The 21,770-nt window shown below is 37.2% G+C and overlaps 1 protein-coding gene across 1 annotated transcript in view; it reads right to left on the minus strand.

Moving 5' to 3' along the window:
* The window catches only part of LOC109858248 (suppressor of lurcher protein 1), a 230,756-nt gene that overhangs the window by 10,824 nt on the left and 198,162 nt on the right, over positions 1 to 21,770 (minus strand). The window contains exon 8 of the mRNA XM_020435323.1: positions 20,100 to 20,290. Within this exon, the coding sequence (XP_020290912.1) occupies positions 20,100 to 20,290 (191 nt within the window). The remainder of the gene's footprint in view (positions 1 to 20,099; positions 20,291 to 21,770) is intronic.

The following is a 21,770-nucleotide window of genomic DNA, read 5'->3' on the forward strand; positions in this document are numbered from 1 at the left end:
ATGAAAAAGGAAAAACAGAATTTAGCCGATTTCGAAATACCGCGATCGCGATTTGTTTTCACGAAAAATTATTCGTATAAAATATTAGGTATGTAAATTAATTCGGTATCTTTATATTCACCTGCTCCTGATTAGTATTTTAAATTCAAATATTTTCTTATTTTATGATAGTTTTAAAATTGATCGACTGACTTCTTAATGACACGAGGGCTCCAACAAATCCGCACATATGTCAATCTACTCACCGTTCTAAATACTACTTTTGAGTTTTTCAATGATTCTCGGTTTTGATGGAATCCAAACCATCGTGCTGTTGCTGATTATTATATCGATATGATGTTGATTCTGATTATTTATGCAATATATTATAGGATTATTTATGCTATACTCACATATGGGAAATTCGATATAGGTCGCATTTTGTTCGACATACATGCGGACTCTGCAATGAGATAGAATATCGCCAAGAAAAAATCCTAAGATGGTGGATTCGAACCTCCGGATTCACAATTCTTGCACTAAAGCCGCAAAAGTAGTGCGGCTGGTTTCTATAGGCCTTAATTGCACGATCTTAAGTTTAAAAATCAGTTGTGTTCACGATGATTCATGACAACACTGCAAATCCATGTGTGTTACTTTAACACATTTTTTCTGTGTAATTTTAAGATTACACGCTTATCCGTGTTATTTAAACACACATAAGTGTGTAATATGATAATTTTATGCAGATCGCATGTATGTTAAAATGCGTAAACATCTAAAATGTGTAATAAAATAAAACATAGTTTTAAACACAAGTTTTAGACATGTTAAAATAATACATATTTCTCGTTTTACACGTTTGAACAGATAAACGTTTCAAAATTAAAACACTTCAAAAAATACACATCAAAATTGTCGTTGTCTCTGCGTAGAAAGTTGGGCGCGCATCAATCTTTCTTTCTCGCTCCTTCCAGAGTACAGAGATATGTTAGGACAAGTACAGCGCGGCGGAAAAAAGTGTGCTGACGTGCAATATATGTTTAATGTGATTAGTGAAAATTTAATATATTTTTTATTTAATATGAAGAAGAAAGTGTACTGTTTAATCGGTGAACGTTGTAAACGCATTACGTTTTCATCTAAAAAATATATCTCTGACCCTCAAATTGTACGTGCAACTTTAATAGAAGCCAGCAATAACGATGTAGTGTTACAATCAATGATCAACAACAAAGAAATCATTTTACAAAAGTTTGATGCCGATCGAAATAATAAATTATGTGATATTGAAGAAGATGATGAAATTGAAGACAAAAATGAGGTTAACGTACTTTTTTTGTATGAAAAACATAGACGTATAATATATAGACTGCGCGTTCCCTACCTTTGCCATGTTAAGAAAATGTCTTCAACGTTGAGAGAGAGACAGCTGGTGTTGAATAATAGCCTCATCTTTGTCTAGCGAAGTAGTAGGGTAAATGATAGAGAAAGAGTTACTATTCAAAGTATGTTGTCTCTCTCAACGTTGAAGACATCTTTTCAGCCAAACGCGCAGTCTATATATATTATACGTCTATGATGAAAAACCATCAAGCCTCGTACTCGAATCATCACCATCTACTGGTTTTATTTCTGATGTTTCTCAAGAGAGACAAATCAATGACACGTATAACATGAACGTCAAAATATTACATACTGAACCAGGTGATAAAAGTTTGGAAGCTCGACGTTTTCTTAGGAGAACAAAATAATAATGTTTTAATATTTTTAAAGAATACTGCACTATGACAAACTTTATTATACCATAGTCATCTAAGTTTTTCATATTGCAGCTTCTTTGAACATAAATATTATTATTCTGTTCTCCTATGAAAACGTAGAGCTTCCAAACTTTTATACGATAATATGTCGTTTATTACACGCAACAAATTATATATTTAAAACGTGTTAATTTAGTGAGTTAAATCAACACATATTAAGCGTGTTCCAATTTTAAACACTAAGAAACGTATTAAAAATGACTTCAATAAAAACACACGTCAAGTGTGTTAAATTAACACACTTGGATTTGCAGTGAAGACGCACATCAGCACTGCGTCTCTCTTCTTTGCGTTTCAGTTTAAAAAAATTGCTGCTCAAATGATTTATTTGGCTTTAAACAATGAGACAATAATTCACAAAATATGTAAAAAGTGATTCCAAAGGATTATAAAAGAAATTTTTGATTTAAATGACGAGCCTTGGTCTGGTCAGCCAAAGGAATTTGAGAATATCGAGTTCCAGAAGCTATTGGGATAAAAATCAAACACAAAAGAACTTGCGTAGCAGCTGGAGTGACTCGAGAAGTTAGCTATTAGTTTACGTATGAAACAAAGAAGATACAAACAGGAATACAAGTGGATTCCACATGTTTTCAGTATTGACTAAAGTGAGACGTTGTGAGATGTAGCTTTGTCGTCGCTTTACAAAGAAAGATTTGTTGTATCAAGTATTACAAAAGACAAAAAGTGGATCTTGTATGATAATTTTAAACGACAAGAAATCATAACTAGACAACTATTAACTTTAACAGCAAAACCAAATATCCACGCCGAAAAGATTTTGTTATACATGATGGAAGTTTGGTATGTATTAATGGAATATGAAGAGAGTTTTGTAGTATAAACTATTATAACCCCTGACAAAACAATCACAGCTGATCATTGCTATAAGGAATGATCAAACTGATCAATTTAAACAATGAGTTGGAGCGCAAAAGATCATACTAAAAAAGGAAGGAGAAAGATGATTTTGCTCCCCACGACAACGCTTAGAAAATAATAGAGACTATTTTGATAGTTAACTCTTTCCCTTTGAAGTCCAGGAATCTCCCGACAAAACACTTTTATCTTGCAGTCGAGATCTTTAATTTTTTTTTAATCAAGATTTTATGTCATCGTAATAATAAAAGTATTTAGTTCATTAACGTATTTAATTGAACGTATCGAACTAAATATTTAGTTGGATAAAACACATTTGCGTTTTTCAACAAATTTTTTTCTCAGTGTTTTATATTAAAAACTACTAACTGGGTATCTATGCCTCCAAGTGCTCCGATGAAAAAAAATAGGGTTATTATATTATGTAATCCATAAATAAAGATTAAATTTTGTGAAAAGTCATCAAATTAACTTACACAAATAAATCGCGCGTTTAAAAACAATGATTCTCGATCGAAAAGAATTGCCGGAATATATATCACATGTTTGAATGTCGCGACGTGCAACTTGTTACAAGGCATAATTTTCCGATATATCGCATGTGCGCGCGGAGTAAATGTAATAATCCGTAGCCTTTTCATTTCGCGTTTTCCCCCGCTGCAATCGGAGCAAACGTTTCACGTTTCAAACGTTTGGCGTATGAAATAAAAACTCTCCTGTAAATCCTTTTTTACCTTTATGGACTGTTATAAAAATCTGTCTCGTATAAAAAAAAAAGAGCGACGATGTCTTTTTTTTGCTTTCAATAACAATATCAATTTGCGAAAGCGTTGAATTTGCATTTATGCATGTACTGAACAGAAGCGTATAACAGAAAAACGCGTAAAACTGATATTGATAGTCTGTTTCAAGTTATTTTAAAATCGTTATATACTTTTTTTATAATAATTATTTAATATTCAAAAGAACGTAAAAGAGAGAGAGAGAGAGATAGAAAAAAAAATGGAATATAGAAGACTGTGACTCTGTCTGTATACGTGTTATTTATTAAGGCCGTTAAACATATATATAGCCTGTAGTATTTTCGCAAGGAGAATTGTTTGGTCGCAATTAATGTTCTAGCGCATTCGTCGCGCCGTGATTTTTATTGTTACGAGCTCGTAAAGAGACGCTCCTTCTCTTAGCATAGCGTATACCGCGTATACCATGCGCACTATCGAAATAGGTATTGCGAGCGTTTAGCGTCCAACATAATGCTCCGACCGTGCGAGTGTTAAACTCGGCGCGTTGGATATGTGCGCGCCGTTCGCTTATATTGTTTCAGATACTTCCGGTTCTTCTCGTAGCGCGTTTATGTATCGTAGAAAACAACACAAATGTTACTCTTTCTTCTTTCTTCCTCGCATCCGTTCTTCGTTATATAATATTCTCTGTCTCTCTCTCTTTCCTGCTTTCTCTCTCTCTCTCTTCCTATCCTTCTTTTCTCCTCTCTTTCTTGTATTCTCTTCGTCTCTTCCGCATCCCGCATTCACAGTCCCGCGTACCTAAGTAATATCTTGATTTACGTAACGCGATACAGTTGCAACACAGCGCTTGCAGTGCGGCATTCGCAAAGATTTTAATCAGACTAGCGTGATATGAGCGTATGATGCTGGCGTAGAGCGAAAGCTTGTCTGGCGAATTAAGCATGGAAATGCTGCTTGTCGTATTTGCGATGAAACAATACGATGCGATCTTATATGTGATTTCAGCAATAAAATTAAATTTTATTGGACAGATCCGAATAATTTTGTAAAAGAAACTTTTTTTCACAATTTTCACAACAAACAAGAATAGAAATAGTGTAAGAATGTAAAAGATGTGATCTAAAATGTAAAATGTATATGTGATAAGCATGTTTGTGTAAATCAACTCGAAGAAAACTCCGTTAAACCGTTTGACAATGTTTTTTTCTTGAGACAGCGATCGTTATCATAAATACTAATTTGTAAATAAACGTGCGTTTAAGATTTTCTGTTTATTTATTCTGTATTATTATTCAACACTTCGGTTTTCGGTGTTTGTCAAGCGATACAACGGCTTTTGATAACGACAAGAAGAGAAGATTTTCAAGACACGTTATCGAAGGTTTTTTTGATAAAGCGTTTTGCGATGACAGTTAGTCGGCAATTGACAGTAGATACCCACGGTATTGTAACATGATGTCTATGATACAACGTCTCAAGATCAATCTGTATGTGTGTAATATGTACAAAAGTTTTTTTTTACTCTTTCCCTAATCCACAATTCTTTCTACAAAGCAAATACAATAGCATGATGTACATGGCAGAACTGTGGCACGCTATTTATTATCAAAAAAAAAAAAAAAATAAAAATAAAAATACTGACAACTTTTATTAATATGTATGTCTTTTCAGTGTTACTTATCCGAGTACAATCTGCCGCTGCTGTTATTTTATCTGATTATCGCTGTTGTTATCGCGTTATTGACTTCACGCGCTTATTTCATGTTGCAGGTTTGCGTTTTATAATCGCAATTTTTTAATATTTGTAAAGAACATGCCACTAATAAGTATTGCAACGACTTAAGTCAGGTTAATATTGTATGTATATCTTTTTATCTAAAAATCACGGGAATTGGCGCAATAAAACAAACAACAAAATATAATCTAATCTCTTATACCATTATGATTAAAATAATTAACTAGATTAAACGAAATAACATAGTGTATACTAGAGTAATGTATAAAATAGTGTTATAAATTAGCTTGGAGTCGCGAATCTTTTGGAATTATCCAAGAACGTACGTTATTGATGTTCCAAGTACCAGTTTTTGTGTATTTTGAAACTCAGAAAGTATAGTTATGACGTATCGATTATTTTTTAACATCTTTATTATTTCATTACGATCTCGAAATTGCGGTATTTTCTTGCTTTCATGCCAGGCATACACTATCATGTTTTCATCATAACTAAATCATCTTTCTCATGTGTTCTAGGAGTTTTGCGTTTCTTGTCATAATTTTTTTGTTGATGAGAAACAGTAGAAAGGAGTGACTTTGGGTTCGTGTATAATTAATCTAAAATGGAAATTTAAATTTAACGGTAAGTACGAACCAGTAGCAAGGTGTTGTGCAATAATATTAATCAGATTTTAATAATATTAATCAGAGTTAAAATGTTTCGACTTTATTCTAAATTTTCCTCAGTTGAACCTCAACGAAACTATAAATGAATTACAACTTCAGCTGAGGAGGACTTAGAATAGAGTCGAAACGTTTTGATACTCAAATCTGATTAATATTTATTGCACACCACCCTGCTTCTGGTCCGGACTTGCCGTTAAATTTAAGCTTTTATTTTTTGTTGATGTTGTAAATAGGCGATGCATATAGCAGCTTGTTTGCGGATAGCTGAAGGTCACATGTAGAAGAGTTGACAGTTTTCTCCAAAAACTTCTTTAAGTTATCTTCACAATTGTCTTGTTGGTCAAATCCAAATATTATTGACTATACGATTTGACTTGGGCTTTTTCCTGTAGATCTATTACTATGTTGTTGATAGCGTATTCTCATGCAGAAGTTTGTATTATTGCTTTTCACCTTTGTTGTCCGATAGTTTGGTAATACTGAGCGCTACAATTCGGTTCTTCTGTTCGATTTGACTATTTGCTTGCAAAGATCCTGTAGCTATTTGCAATTGACGTCTTGTTCACGAAGAAAGTTCTCAAACTCTTAAGAAGTAAAAGCCATATTCTGATCTAACACAATATTGACAGGTTTATTATAATATTAGAAAAATTGTTTTTAACATGCGAGATCTCGGTAGTTGGAAACAATTTAACCATAAATTTGGAAAAAGCGTCTACTACTACAAAAATATATGTTTCAAAAGAAATGTGTTTATCTACTGGTCCAAAATGATGGATATGCAAACGGAATATTGCCTTTTGGAGTTGGATTTAAATAACCTTTTAATTTATCTGATGGCGAAAAAAAAACACATTTCAATTTTTTGTGATTTTCACATTTTTCTAGAATATTTGAAAATTAATATGCACGTCGTATTGTGTATATTATTTTACCAGCTTTAATATGACCCATTAATAAAGGAATAACACATGATTTTCTATTTGTTCCGGAATTAAAAATAAAAGGCTATTATCATGTTTTTTGTAAACTAAATCGCTTCTTAATTCGTGTCGTAGATCCTCGCTAGTTTCTAATTGACAAGCTATTTCTTTAATTTTCAGATCTTTATTTTGCATTACTGATAAATTTCACTCAAATAGATTGTCCTCTATTACTAAAACTCCAAAAGATCGACTCAAAGTATCTACGTGCACCATTCGAGAACTTCATCGGTATACAACTCTGAAATCAAGATTTTGTAGTTCTAAACTTCATCTCGCAATTTGTATATTTATATCCCGTTTCTCCAAAGTTTGTGTAATTGCGCTACAATCAGATACAATCACAAACGTAATGTCTTGTAAATATATTTTAAATTTTTCTAATAAATAAATTTCTATATCTTAACATAAACAATGGCTAAAGTTTCTAGCTCAAAGATGTGATATTTAGCTTTTGTTACGTTTACTGAAATAAAATGCTGGATACATCATCTCGTTTCTGCATCAGATTTACCTCAAACCCATGGACGCTCGCGCGGTGTAATTCTATATAAGCTTTTGGATCATATATCGCTAATACTAATGACTCGATTAACTTTGTTTTTGGTGTTTCCAAAACGTTACGTTGTTTATCTCCAAAATAAAATATAGTTTTTTTTAAAAAGAGACTATAAAAAAACTGCAATATTAAAGCAAATCTTTTAATAAATTTTCTAAAATATGACGCTAAGCTAATGAAGGATTGAAGTTCCTTTGATTTTTTGAGCTCAGAGAAATTCTCTGAACAACTTTAATTTCTCTATCTGTTAACCTAATACCATTTACAGTTTGTATGCTAAATATTCTACTTTTGTATATAAGAAAAAGCATTTTTCTAGGCGTAACTCGAATTTGTTTTCTACTAACGTTTGGAATACCCTTTTCATTACAATGAAATGCGAATCTAATGTATCTGTTGCTATTAATGTGTGTGTGTGCGTGTGCGTGTGCACGCGCGTATGTGTGTATGTATGGTTTCCCGTTATTCCTCAGTGGAACAGGAAATAGGACCTCTACGAAACAGTCAGGCGATCCGTTTCAGAGGTTTCAGTAATTATCAGATCATGAACGTACGGGTGATATTAGTCCATATGATCCAAAAGAAATATATATTATATTATAGAGAATATATTATAGAGAAAACTTTTGGTCTTTTTCACACTCTTGTGCGGATTGTAGAGTGTAATAGATCTACAAATGAAATAAATCAAAAAATTTTAGGTGAATTCCAAACTATCAGAAGTGCGCAAACACTTTGGACTGAGAATGCACTCAAATTAATTATTAGAGGGGGGTTCGATTCAGTTCGTCTTTCAAATCGATCAACTCAATTAAAAGAGGCCGACCCGGAAAAAATCCTAAGATGTTAAAAGCGAATTCAAACTCAAGACGTTCATATTCGCAGCCCCCATACTCAGGCCGCGAGACCAGTAGGCCGGTGTTGCTATTTATATATCATTTATATAAACAATTATAGTTATGTCTTTCATTAATTTAGCAATTACTTGATTAATAATTTTTTGAAATAGTTGAGAGCCAAACAGTAGGCAAACACATTTGAAATTGGCCTAAACGAGTTACAAATACCGTATATTTAACTTGTTGACTGCCACACAAATTTTATGTCTTGCCCTAAAAAGCCACAATAGAATTTTCATAATTGTAAGTATAATGATAAAATATTACATAATATGATTAAATAAAATTATATTTGTATTAATAATACGTTTATCTCGCTGATGGCCACCGTGGCTCTGAAGTGTACTCGGTTATTTGCGTTCCTAAATTTGAATTCATTATTAGTAAAAATGAAAATCTATAGTTTATATGATCATACATCAGATTAGCTTTTCTAAAGATGTTGACGCCATGAAATTAAAAAAAAAAAGGTTGAACGAACGTATCTGTTGCACTTTTGTAAAGTATGTTACAAAAACAATGACGGAAAATTGCATGCCAGAAAAAAAGTAATTTACTGCAAAGATTGCAATAGTCAGACCTATTTTTGCCTAAAATGTTTTAACATAGTACATCGTAAAATTTAATTTTTAAAATATTATGTTTTAATAACGATTTTTAATGGTTGAATAGCGCACTTTTTATTTCAAACTATTCTCTACGTTATTTAAGTGTTTTAACAGTTTTTAATCGAAGATATTCAATTTATTTTAATCATTTAAAAAAATGTAGTAAAGCCGGTTACGGATGAGACTACTGTGGCGTTCAACGCATTAATGAATTTTAGCAAAACTGCGATATGATAGAATCGCAGACGCAGAACCGTCTTTTAAATCAGGAGTAGTGTACTATTTTTTTGTCACGTCACGAGTTTGATTGATTTTCAATAAGAAGATAGGTAGTTGTCTCGTTCTATCATCTTATTTAAGGCACAATAAGACAGTTCTACAAAAATAGACCGTTTTTAAGGGATCTAAATAAACAAAGTGTTTTACGATGGATTTTTGATTGGTGAAAACAAATCTGACGGCAAAATTGGCTTATCACGTCAGATTTCCAAGGAAATTAGACTTAAATGTGACAAAAGTGGCAATTTTGGCTATATTCACCATTATTTTGCGGTCTACATTTGTTTTTGCAATTTTACTTACGTTATATTAAAATGCTATCTTTTATCTATAATATGAATTTATATTTATTACGGTACAATTTTTTTATATACATAATTGCCGTATAATAAATCAATAACTTGAAAATGATTATTACAGAAAAAAAAGTTTTGCTGTTAAATAGTCAGCAAGAAAAATGGTTGTGAATCTATGAAATTTTTTGCTTTGTCAACAAAATGTTTTGTTATCAAAACAAAAATCTTAATAAACTTAGCAAATGTTTGTTGCTGGCCGTATAATAACTAATTTCTTGCTATTCTAATAAATCTTTTTTATTTCGTGTACTATTTGTAGATAAATGTATAAAATATAAGTATATGAATTACATATAGTAAGAAATAAACAATTTCACGAGATACTCAGAATGCCAAAGTGAGTGACTACGTTTTTGTCTAGCAAAAATATTATCTATATTCAATTTAATGATTTATAATATATTAAGTATGTATATGAAACAAATCGTACCGTGGGGTACATATAAATTCATATTATAGATAAAATTGAAACAGATAGTAGTACATGGTATTACTTCACTTGTAACTGATAGACTCTCGTCATCCATAATGATAGTATCCCTAATGAAGCTTGTTACATTTAATTTTAAATCATTAATACACAATATTTGTTCCTTTGCATCAAGAATCTTTATACATGCGTTTTTAATAACATTTTCTTTTATTAACGTAACGGGACAACCCGTATTCACTCTTGCAATATATGAAGCGTTATTACCTCTCTTGGTCTGCAAGTTCACGATCTTATAGGAAATCATCACCTGATTCGCTTTCTATATCAACAAAATTGACTTTTTCTTCATTTTCACCAGAATTGTCATATTTCTCAACCTTTTTTTCGGTTAACTTTGTGTCGGTTGATCATGGGTCAACTTGACGCACTTTTTTTCCTTTCTTTTGTATCTTCTTTTTTAATCTTGCCTTGATTTCTTAGACGGACAATCTTTTGCAAAATGATCTGTCTCTTCGCAACTATAACATTTTGTTACTACCTCAAAATGTCTCTCTCGCTTTTATTTTATTCTCTCTCTATCAACTTTAAGGAATGGTTATTCTAGGTTTAACATATTTACTGCTAGCAGATTCATATCAAAACGTCGACTTATCAGACAATGTTAATTTGAACTAATAAATGAATATATAATTGGTCGTAAAGAGCCGTTTGCTGGATGTTATGCGGAAAATATGTATATATATATATATATATGTACACATATATAAACAAATTCACGTTTTCACGTGAGTTTTTTTTGAATTGTACTTTCAATTTTTTTAAATCATACAGGATGCTAGATTTGCATCTCGTATATGAAGGGCCCCGGATACCTCTCCAAATTAATTCAAAATATTGCAAAAAAAACTCCTCAGCCAGGAGTCGAACTTGAAATCCTCGGCTTTCCGGGCCGTCGCCTTCCCTGTTAGGCCACCGAGGCACTTGGAGTTGTCTCGCAATATTCTGTACATCTATTGAAGATGTTCTGATACTGTAATACCGCCTCTTTTGACAGCGTGAATTTAACAATTAATAATAAACTGAGAATCATCTTAAGGGCTCTAAAGTCTTTAAACTAATAAATTAATATATAATTGGTCGTAAAACGGAAAGCCGAAGATTCCAAGTTCGACTCCTGGCTGAGGAGTTTTTTTCGCAATATTTTAAATTAATTTGGGGGGATATTCAGGGTCCTTCATATACGAAATGCAAATCTAGCATCTTATATGATTTAAAAGAATTGAAATTACAATTTAAAAACCTCACGTGAAAACGTGAATTCGTTTATATATGTGTACACACACACACAGACATTTTCCGCACAACATCCAGCGAATGGCTCTTTACGACCAATTATATATTCATTTATTAGTTTAAAGACTTCAGAGCCCGAAATGATTCTCAGTTTATTATTAATGTTAATTTGATTTTGCAAACGCTCTCAATAGATAAAATCTTTGATAAATTTTCATTTACTTCATAGTATCTTTCAATAAGTTGAGTCGTGATTTTCAGCCAAAATCATCACCCAAATCGTAGTATTTATTCAACAAATTGCTAACGTTTCTAATGTTCATGGTGATTCTTGATACTACAGATGATACATTGGTTCCCGAGGATGCAACATATCTTTTTTTTTCTTAAAAGGTCGATTTCTGTTTGCGTGAGTTCTCTTTCTCTCATTTAAAAATCTGTTTCTCTTTGTAATAAGAGATGTGCCACTCGTTGCTGAAAATCGTCTGTTTGTTTCCACCCACTTGCGTTTCTCTGTCCAGAATTTTTCTTTTTCATTTGTCCAGGATCCTTTTCATTGTCAGTGACGTCAATTTGTCGAGTTGTTTGACTCACGATCATTAGATCTCTAGTCTGCATTCGCAATACTAATTCAGCTGTTTTTTCCTGATGTGAGCAAATTTTATTGCCTTAACACATTTTTCAACTATGCTATAGTTAACTTAGATCCATTACAGCACTGCAAAAAATTGACAACTGTATTAATCGTGTACTTGCAACGCCAGAACGTGTTTGTTTTTAGATATACTGAACTATTATTAATATGTCTTTTTAGTGTTACAATACGAGTACAATCTGCCGCTGCTGTTATTTTATCTGAATCGCTGTTGTCATCGCGATTGACTTCACGGGCTTATTTCACTTCGCACGTGCGTATTAGAGACGCTCTTTAACACACTATAGAACGTGTAACGTAACTATAAAACATGTAAGTTTTTCTTTAACTTTTTAAATCTTTACAAAACTCTGGTAAGAAAGTAGTATTGTATTTTAAATATATAGATGCGCAACATGAATTATTAGTAACGTGCAAAACTGCAAAAATAATTTCTAACAAAATTGAAAGATATATCGAAAATATAGATCGTTTTTAGAGGAGCTACATTAACTAGCCTCGATTAAAAGATGTTAAACGGATTTTTCAACCGGAATTATGATGGACACGTTTATTAAAAATCGATAAAATCGCATTAAGCGCTTTTCAGCGATCACGACGGATATTATAACAAATAAATTCGCTTGTATACTTTTCGCGCTAATAAAAAACTACTAAAATCGATGATTTAACATTCTATGTATTACATCGTGATTAATTGTAATCGTGTGTGTGTGTGTGTGTGTGTGTGTNGTGTGTGTGTGTGTGTGTGTGTGTGTGTGTGTGTGTGTGTGTGTGTGTGTGTGTATATATATATATATGAGATCTACTTCGGCATCATTAATAATAAAATATATAAAAGATCAATAGAATTTGAACGCAAAACACGTTTCCGCTCGATTCACTGAAAATGAAACACTCCGCGATAAAACATCCTGTAATTAACAGTGGAACAAACAGATCGTGCTGTGATATCTGCTTTTAATAGAATTTACTTCTATTTATTTCTGTGAGAAAGAGGTAGAAAGAGAGAGAGAAAATAACTGGACACAGTGCAAATATTTGTGAATTATACGTGTTTCACTCTAACACAATGCGGAATAATCGAGAGTATTGCTAAATTAGCTGCTTATTACCGATGTGGCTACTGATTATGTGGCTGAAATTATCATTCACTACTACATTCGCTACCACGCATAATATTATGTCGTGTCATCAAATGTAGTTATATGTGTTATGCTTGGAAATGCGAAAATTAAGTTCTCTAATAGTCTTCCGCATCGCGCAAATTGAAATGGCGGGCTAATTAAGCATACATTTTTTCACACGTATTGTGCGTTCCGAAGCGTTGAAAGCCAATTAAAAAAGCGATGATTCTGTTCGCCTTTATCTCGCGAGATTCATTCGCGCTGCTGTTGTATGTTGCTTCTACATACAATCAATCGAGATGAGTGATATTGGCGCGCGCCGTCGTACGCATGTAATTCCTTAATGCGACTTGGGAGCGCATTTCTCTGTAGTCGCGGCGCAATTTGTCTGCGGGGATCGACCGTTGAATTTCGACGTCAGAATCGGATATTTATGACACGGTCACGCTTCGCTTTATGACAGTTCCCGATAGTTCGCGACGGGTAGCGGACGGTTAAAGGTATGACTGGATAACGCTTGTTACGCGTTCGATCGGACATGGACCCCTCGATCCGATATTCATTTATGGCGTCTGGAACAGAGCACATCTCCCAGAGCGCGCGAATATCGAATCTAACAATGCCGAGAGAGATATCTCTACATTTAAAAATCCGTCATTACTGAATTATTGTACCTTCGTTCGCGAAGTATTCTGCATCGCTCGTAAATTATTTCTACTTTCTTCTCTCTCTTACTCTCTCTCTCTCTCTTTTTTTTTCGTGAATCTTCACTATCAAACAGATTGAATTTGCATCCGAATGTACGTAATTTGCGTTCCGCCATTGAAAAAGCAGCGCCGCTATTCTATTTGCCGACTTTATTAAAGATAGCGTATACCCATTTCCTGAGAAAGGACTCCCCGGGAAAGTTGTGCAACAATTACTCACTTGTTAAGCGTACCGCTAATAAGCAAGAAGCTTGATTTACTAGGTGCTCCGAGCATCGCATTTTTTCCCCTCGAATGCAAGTTCCCCAGGGAATTTGAATCTACTTTTTATTGCCCGCCTTTACAACTTCGGAATTTCTAATATTAAATATCTCGGTAACTGTGAACTTCCCTTATTAAGATTCCCTCTTATTAAGATTATAAAAGTGTGAGATTATATATGAAATTAAAAACTCGCGGTTATCGGAGCACCCTATATTGAAAACCCGAAGAAACGCACGGCGGAGAGAAGAGAGAGAGAGGAAAACTTATCCCTTCCCTTTTCCGCTCCCAAGCACAGATAGGGAAACATCAGTCTTAATTAATTCTGAAGCAAAAAGAACGGGAGAACATTGTCGACTCTGTGTGTAAAACCGAAAATTAATGTTGCTTTTCGTCGGAATGTTGTTTTATAAATTCGTAAAGATGTTCTAAACTTGCATTTAACAAAGGAGATAAAAGAAAATTTACGGAGGGAGAGAAAGAGAGAGAGAGAGAAAGTTATATTAATTTATTATACTTTAATTAATCAAGTTTTCAATCATGTTATATATTATACATATACAATAATATACATATATAACGCATATATAAAACGCACTGTTTAAATAACGAATTGACAAATTTTAATAACAACTGACAACGTGCCAGAGAATATAAAATGTCTCGTCGAAGCGGGCGTGCGCCGCTGAAATGTGAAGTTAAACGAATCAATATTACTAAGTTCCCAAATGACGTTATATCAGCATAGAGGGCATAAATAAACGAATTTTCCGAAATGTTCTTGCGAATTATCGAGATAAAGCCTGGATTGCCGGATGTTTATTACGGGGCAAATCATCGTATTTAATACCCCGCGAGCAAATAGTTGCGCGATGGTTCTATAATGTTTATCGAATATTTAGCAACAAATGTTGGGTAACAACGAATTATTCACACAATTTCAACATTCAAATTTAATCATCGCAGTCATTTATCTCCTCGTCAATCCCGAGGGATGTCAATGCGCGTTCCGAGAGTAGAGTATCAATATTGCTTCGTATTTATGTTGCGTGAACGCGCGTCGGTCCTGTTTCCTCACCCGACATTTTCTATCTCGAAATCCAAGTTCTCTCTCCTTTCCCATATCGTTCAGCGGTTGGCAACGACGCCTTCACGATACGCTCTTTCTATTTTATACATCTATATATCGTCGGCGTCTCGCGTTTCAACGAAGGTTTTCATTTTGAAATGACCTCCCGCTCGAGTTGCTCTCTTTTTTTTTCCCGCGCCCCTTGTTTCACGCTCGCAACAAGCTATGTCCCCGATTACGCGAGGCGCGCGGGGAGAGAGTTAGAGTAACGAGACCGTCGCGCGTTTGTTCCGCGCTTTGTATATTTTTTTTTTTTTTTTTTTTTTTGCGGAAATTACAGGATGTTATTTGAACACCGCAATGCGCGGCGTGTTTCGCAGTTTGACGAGAACGCACCGACGACAGCGCAGCGCCGCGCCGACAATGAATTGCTTCGCGTATGTGATGACCTCGTAATAAGGTGCCAATTTTATTACTCGCGCGTATATATTTGTCCGAAAACCTCATTTAAAATTCCCGGATTAATTCAAGAGAGTCTCCGCGATTACTAATTAGTGACGCCTCGCGCGTAAACTCACACGACAAATTGCGCGGCGATAGTAACATTTTTGTTTAAATTATAATTTCGCGACTATGTACCGCGCAAAAAAAAAAATAAGAACAAAAAGCTTCGCAGGATCGCGCAGGGTTGTTAGAGAAACTCGTGTGTATATAGTTGGGTTTAACAATGCACCGGATGCTGCAGATATTATAACTACGTACGGTGTGCTGAAGGAGCGCGAACATGGGTCAACAATTTCGCCGTGTTTGTTATCGGACAACGTCGTACTTCGAACTTTGACGGTATCCACAGGATACTCCCGGGATTGCGCGTCGGTCGAACGAATCTCCGTATAACCGGCGAGTTACAACGAGGCAGACGGAAAACCTATTTTGTTTCGCCGTGGCGGCTACGCGATTGAGATTCACGTACGACTACTATCCAAGAGAAAAGAGAGTCTCGATATTTGCAACGTTCCGGAGCACGAGGATCCAATAAAACGGTACGTTTAGTTGTCCGTTACTCCGATAAAGCCTAGAATCGAGGCGACCTACGGCATCAATTTTTCAAGGTTGCCAGAACGAGAACAATTCTCCACCGCGAGATCTCTCGCTTTTTTCTTTCTTTCTTTCTTTTTTTCCCTTCTCGATAAAAACAAAGTACGTAATCTTATATGTGCGCATCATTATTCCGCAGAGCTCCTTCGCAAGATCTTAAACATATACTACACTACGAATAAATCGTATTTTATTACAATGGGGGGAGCGATTGTTTGATTTTGCGGCATCTAATTGCGCGTGAAACCAAAGTGATTCAAGAGCCAGCGCGAGATGACAGAAAAAATGTTCGCCGATTTCCGTAAATTAGAAAAGGGATTTTCCGCACGCACAAACTTTAATGTCGATCCCTATTTTCGGAGCGATATTTTAGCGAGATCCGAATTGGGAGCTTATACGCGGCAATCCTCGACAATATCGCCGTGCTCGATAACGTCTTGTATATGCGAATGAGTATGTATGTACGAATTCAAGCACGCGGCCCCCGTACACAGGTGTACATACACGCCGTACATATATAAAAGCTTTCAAAGAAAGGCGTAGGATGGGATCGAGAGCGAACAGGAGAGAGAGAGTGGGGGAGAGAGAGAGAGAGAGAGATAGGAAAAGAGTAAACGTGCCCTCATTTCTTTTTTTCCGGTACACGTGGCGTATCCGTAAAATTGATAAAGTTTCACAAGAACTTTTATAATACCGGGCCGTGGAAGAATGTTCAAGTATATACGAGCTGGCAATTTATGTTACTCCGGGCTATACGACGCACTCTCTACGTCTCCAAGTCCCGATGCTGCGGCGTGGATACCACCGGTCTCTCCGAGTTGTGTGTACCTACATATACGGGCGCATGCGGGTTGTTTATCACACTTTCGAGGGATATAACTGTCGTTAAAATCGTCCCTGCGATCTACATTACAAAAGATCCTCCACCGCGTCGTCTCGCAGTTTGGCGGCGCGCGCGTATCCGACGGCTGGTTCGGTGGCCGTCGCCGGTGCTCCCTTCGCCGTTTCCTTCCTTCCTGACCCCTTCAGATCCCCTTCCACCACCTATCAACTTTGCAATTGTAATCAACGATTCCGGCACCTCGTTTTACTATTCGCGCGGAATAACTCCCGAAATGCAAAACGGTCTACTCCAAGGTGGTATTTAAAGGATCGTCCGTGAATCCGTCCTTTATTCCTTTAACTTCCTCCGTTTCGCCGCATAGATGCCGTATTCGAGATTTCATATAGTGCAAGTGTTGCGCTAACGTCATCCGTGAGTCGTATTTTACACTCCTAGAAGCTGGTGTGTGTGCTAGACGATACAGCTTAGGTGTAGATCGTGCTTAAAAAATTAAGTAGCTAAGTAACTAACGATAGAAGTTGGCGATCGTAAACGAGCGAGAGGACGCCGGCGCGCTAGACGTTATGTGACTCTACGCTGCAACACACAACATGAGACACACGCGGGCTCGTATTAACTTTGTCGAGTTTGTCGGAAATATTGCGTCGAAACTCCGAGGCTGAAGTTTGAAAACGGGATATAGCAGGTTAAAGCGTTACCGCTAATACGGCCGTAAGTTTGGAGCGTTTGATGCCGATGAGACCGAATAGATACGTACGTGTGTACAAAGCGTGGAACAAACACGCGGGGAAGCGCGTGCACCGGGTCGAAGTGTGGCGCCAACGACGACGTTTGTTGTTTTTGAGGTGTTGTTTTTAACGCGGTGTTCCATTTTTCTCATCGAAACGATGAATCCGTAAAACTGTCGAGCTTGTCGCGCGGAATATGTCGTTCGCTAACTGCCGTCGACGACGATATTCGACTCGTTCGACCGAATTCTCCGAAACTTCCGGTCGATCTGTTCTCTCTGGCCGTGCGCGTTTGTCGTCTCACGCGACTAAACGACTGCGAATCGACGTGGCGATAAGTCTCTCTCCGCGCGCGAACACGTCGATATGCCCTGACGTGACATCGTCCGCGGCGCCGCGTCGGCAAGAAAATAAGGCGCGATCGATGGCCGTGGAGACGGCGAAATAGATTCTCGCGGGTTATCGCGCGCGCCAAGTTCCTGGTTGGTAATCTCGCGCCGGAGAGACAGACTAGCTTTTTAGAGGGAGAGAGTCTAATTTACCACCACCGGGGAGACGGGACTAATTGCAAGAAGAGCGAGATGCACCGAGTAGACATCATAAATCGCCCGCGCCCTTTGCGCCGCTCAAAACGGCGTGTTTGTCGTTTACGAGGTATAATAATTTGCGATTATCCGGCTGCCATTGTCGTCATTGTCGAGCGTCACGCCGATTATTACACGGACGGGAAACGCGCGAGATTCGGAGAGTTCCTTCCGTCCCAACTTCTTCCTGTAAACGACGTCATAATTATTGAAGATAATTTCGGACGTGCGCGGGGAGCGAGAGACGGGGAGAGATAGACGGCGCACTGGGAGCGATGTATCGCGCAACTTGGACTGACACGCACATATCAGTCCGAGAAGATGACATCCATCCTCCCCTAAGGAAATGTCCTAGTCAGCGCGTAGAATGTTATTCCTTGCGGGATCGGCGGGTCCTTTCTAAGACGCGTCATATCGATTCGTCGTCGGGAACGTCGTTGTGCTTGTGACAGTTCGGGAGTGAGACCCGCGTCTGGTTTCCTGCGAGACGATAGGGAAGAAGGAAAAGGGCGCCTTGCGAATCTCTTCTCGGTGTCCGTTCCAGTTCGATTGCCGAACGATGCCTTCTTCGATTTGCGAGAACGATCCTTTCGAATCTTTTTCGAGGATACTCCCCGAGTCTATTTATGTGGGCCCCACGAAGAACGTACCCGCATCTTTTAGCGCGATAATTTAGCCGCGAAGTTTCCGCAGAGTTTCGGAAGGGAAGAAGGAGAAGGAAAGAATACGCGCGCCGCTCGTAAAAATTAAACTCAAACTTGCCGTTAACGTTCATAATACCGTGGAGCGCGACTTCGCCGGGAACTTTGCCGCCGCGTATCTTTCCGTCGTTGCAAAATAGGTCAGAATCCATTTTGCCGCGTTTCAATTATGCGATAGCGCGCGAACTTTCAACTCCCCGCGCTCGATGCCGCGCTAGCCGGAGAACGATAAAATACTCGGCATAATCGAACGATATTCAGCTCTTAACTGACGGCGGCGCGAACTTTGGCCCCCGCTCTCCTCGCTTGATATTCGAGACAGATTGTCTGCCTCTGCGTTTCTCTGCGTGTTACATGTATACCCGCTGTTACACACACACACACACGCATACTTCTCTCGCTCGCTCGCAACTTTCGTCGGCGCGCGCGCGTTTTCTCGCGAATGTATTCATCTCTCTCTCTCTCTCTCTCTCTCTGACTTTCCGCGTGTTACACGGTATTCTCCGTCTCCTCCTCCGAACAATACCCCCGGCAAGATGAACACACTTCGCGATCCATTTGTTCCGGTGCCCGCCCAGCGCGTGTGCGCTACAATCCAAGCTCACCTGCGGGTGATAAACGGCGGAACGAGAGGAGACGCATTGCTATCGCGATAGAATGCTCAGCGGAAATTGAAATTTTGACGGGACATAGATGGTGTGTGCCCATAGGAGAAAAGCACGCGGGAGAATACTGCTCCGGGCGCCCAGTTCGCGAATATATAAGATCGTACGTCACGGTCTGATCTCGCGCCGCGCGCGAACACGTCCTACATCGATAAGTTATTCTCAATGATGCTCGTCGTCCATCTGAACCGGAACGTTTCTGATCGATTTACGACAGGACAATACAATCCGCGAGCGGCGCGCTCCTCACGCGCGTCCGACACGAGCGAGAGAGAAATTGGAAGATCTATTTTGAATTACGCTACAAAAAAAAAAGAAAATTCTGCAGTCTTTTCGCTCTCATTTTATTTTTGATCCATCATACGCTAAATGTGTCTAAAAACAAAGCTGGCTATTAAAGACGATGTGTTGTACGCTTACTTTCTATGAAGGAGTACGTCGCTTTAAAGCCTCTCGCGAGTCGAGAGCTGGTTAGTCCCTGAAACTCCAGGGAAAGTCGTGGGCCATTGCTCATGATAGGCCGCGGTGGTGTGTCACCGCAAAACGAGTCTATTTTATCCTTCTTCCCGTCTATGTACACAAACGCCACAAGCGAGTCGCTTCCCGTACAGCTGTAACAAAAAAAAATAACATATTTGTTAAATTTCGGCCGGGGAAGAAGAGAGATCGGATGCGTTGCGTGCTCATGTTACATTTACGATATGAATTATTTAATTAAAGCACATCTGTGGTATTTGCGTGTAACCACCCAATTTGATATTTTCGAGTATAATAGTCATATTGCGGAAAACCAACAATTTCCATGTAATTTCAATAATTGCAAATAAAGTATCTCGCGTCTCGCTCAATCATTTCAATGTGTAATATTCTGTAACAGCAAGCACAAAGAAAATGCATACACATGTAATATGTATGTGTGTGTACAAATATAAACAATATGTGCAGAAGTTTTATTTAAAAGAGACAAATATACATAATAGGATTTAATTAAATCGCAAACGCTTAAAGTAATTCTCCAAAATAATCATTCGAGAGAGAGAGAAGAATCGTTTGACATCGCCATTCGTCGCGCTTGCAGTTCAGCCGTTTTTAACACGGCTACCAAGCGCAGTTTCCGACACGCGGTACAAAACATATTCGATAGGAAAAACTTTTCATTTCGTCGACAAAAGACGCTTCTCCACCGGGGGAAGCCCGTATTTCCATTCGCTTCTGATTTCACCCGTCCCGTTAGAACACAAGAATCAAGATGTATTTGTCCCGGTACGCCCTGGAACGTGTAGTACTGCAACACGTTGCACGATGTGCAATTTTATATTCCGTGCTTACGACGCCGCTGGCGAACTTTGGACGATAACTCGACACCGAGTTGACATTCCCGAGTCTGGACTTTCGCTTCGAAAACTCTTGGCAACGGGAACTCCGCAGCCGTCCGTCCCGCTGAAATTATCTGTTGCAATCCGTTTGTTTGGTCAGAAGTACTAAATAACATCCTACAGTCAACTCTGCGAAGAGTAATCGCGGTTTTATTTGTCGCTAATATTTATTTGTCTCAGTCGACGTTTCGAGTTCAAAATACAATAACGTAATCGTCGCCCTACTTTTATAGTGGTTTTAAATTTGTTAAAAATGTGTAGAACATACCAGTAAGTAACATATATATATATACATATATATATATATAATACGAGAAAAAAAACTTTTCAATTTCTCTTTCTCTTAAATAACTACTGAAAGGTTTTCGAAAAGCTGGGAAAATCACATTATTAACAAAGTTGTGAATAAAATACAAAGTAATACTTCTCTGTCTCTTAAAACATCTTCTCCCTCTCTCTCTCTTACTCTAAAACGTATTTAACGCTTTATTTTGAAGTATGGTATAATGTAAGAACCGGAAGCCAATCCGAAGCCGCAAGGCAAGGATTACATGCAATAAATAAATAAATAAATTGAAGTATGGTGTAAAAACGCAAATTATTTAACAGCTTTAAATTTTTCAATGGAATTATATTTCTGAGTGGATTTGATGTAACGGTAAAGTCTGATAAGAGATTCTCTATTAAAGTGTAACTTTATGTGAGAGATGTCTGT

This window comes from Pseudomyrmex gracilis, unplaced genomic scaffold (assembly GCF_002006095.1).
Source record: "Pseudomyrmex gracilis isolate BER0280 unplaced genomic scaffold, ASM200609v1 scaffold_195, whole genome shotgun sequence".
Taxonomy (NCBI): domain Eukaryota; kingdom Metazoa; phylum Arthropoda; class Insecta; order Hymenoptera; family Formicidae; genus Pseudomyrmex; species Pseudomyrmex gracilis.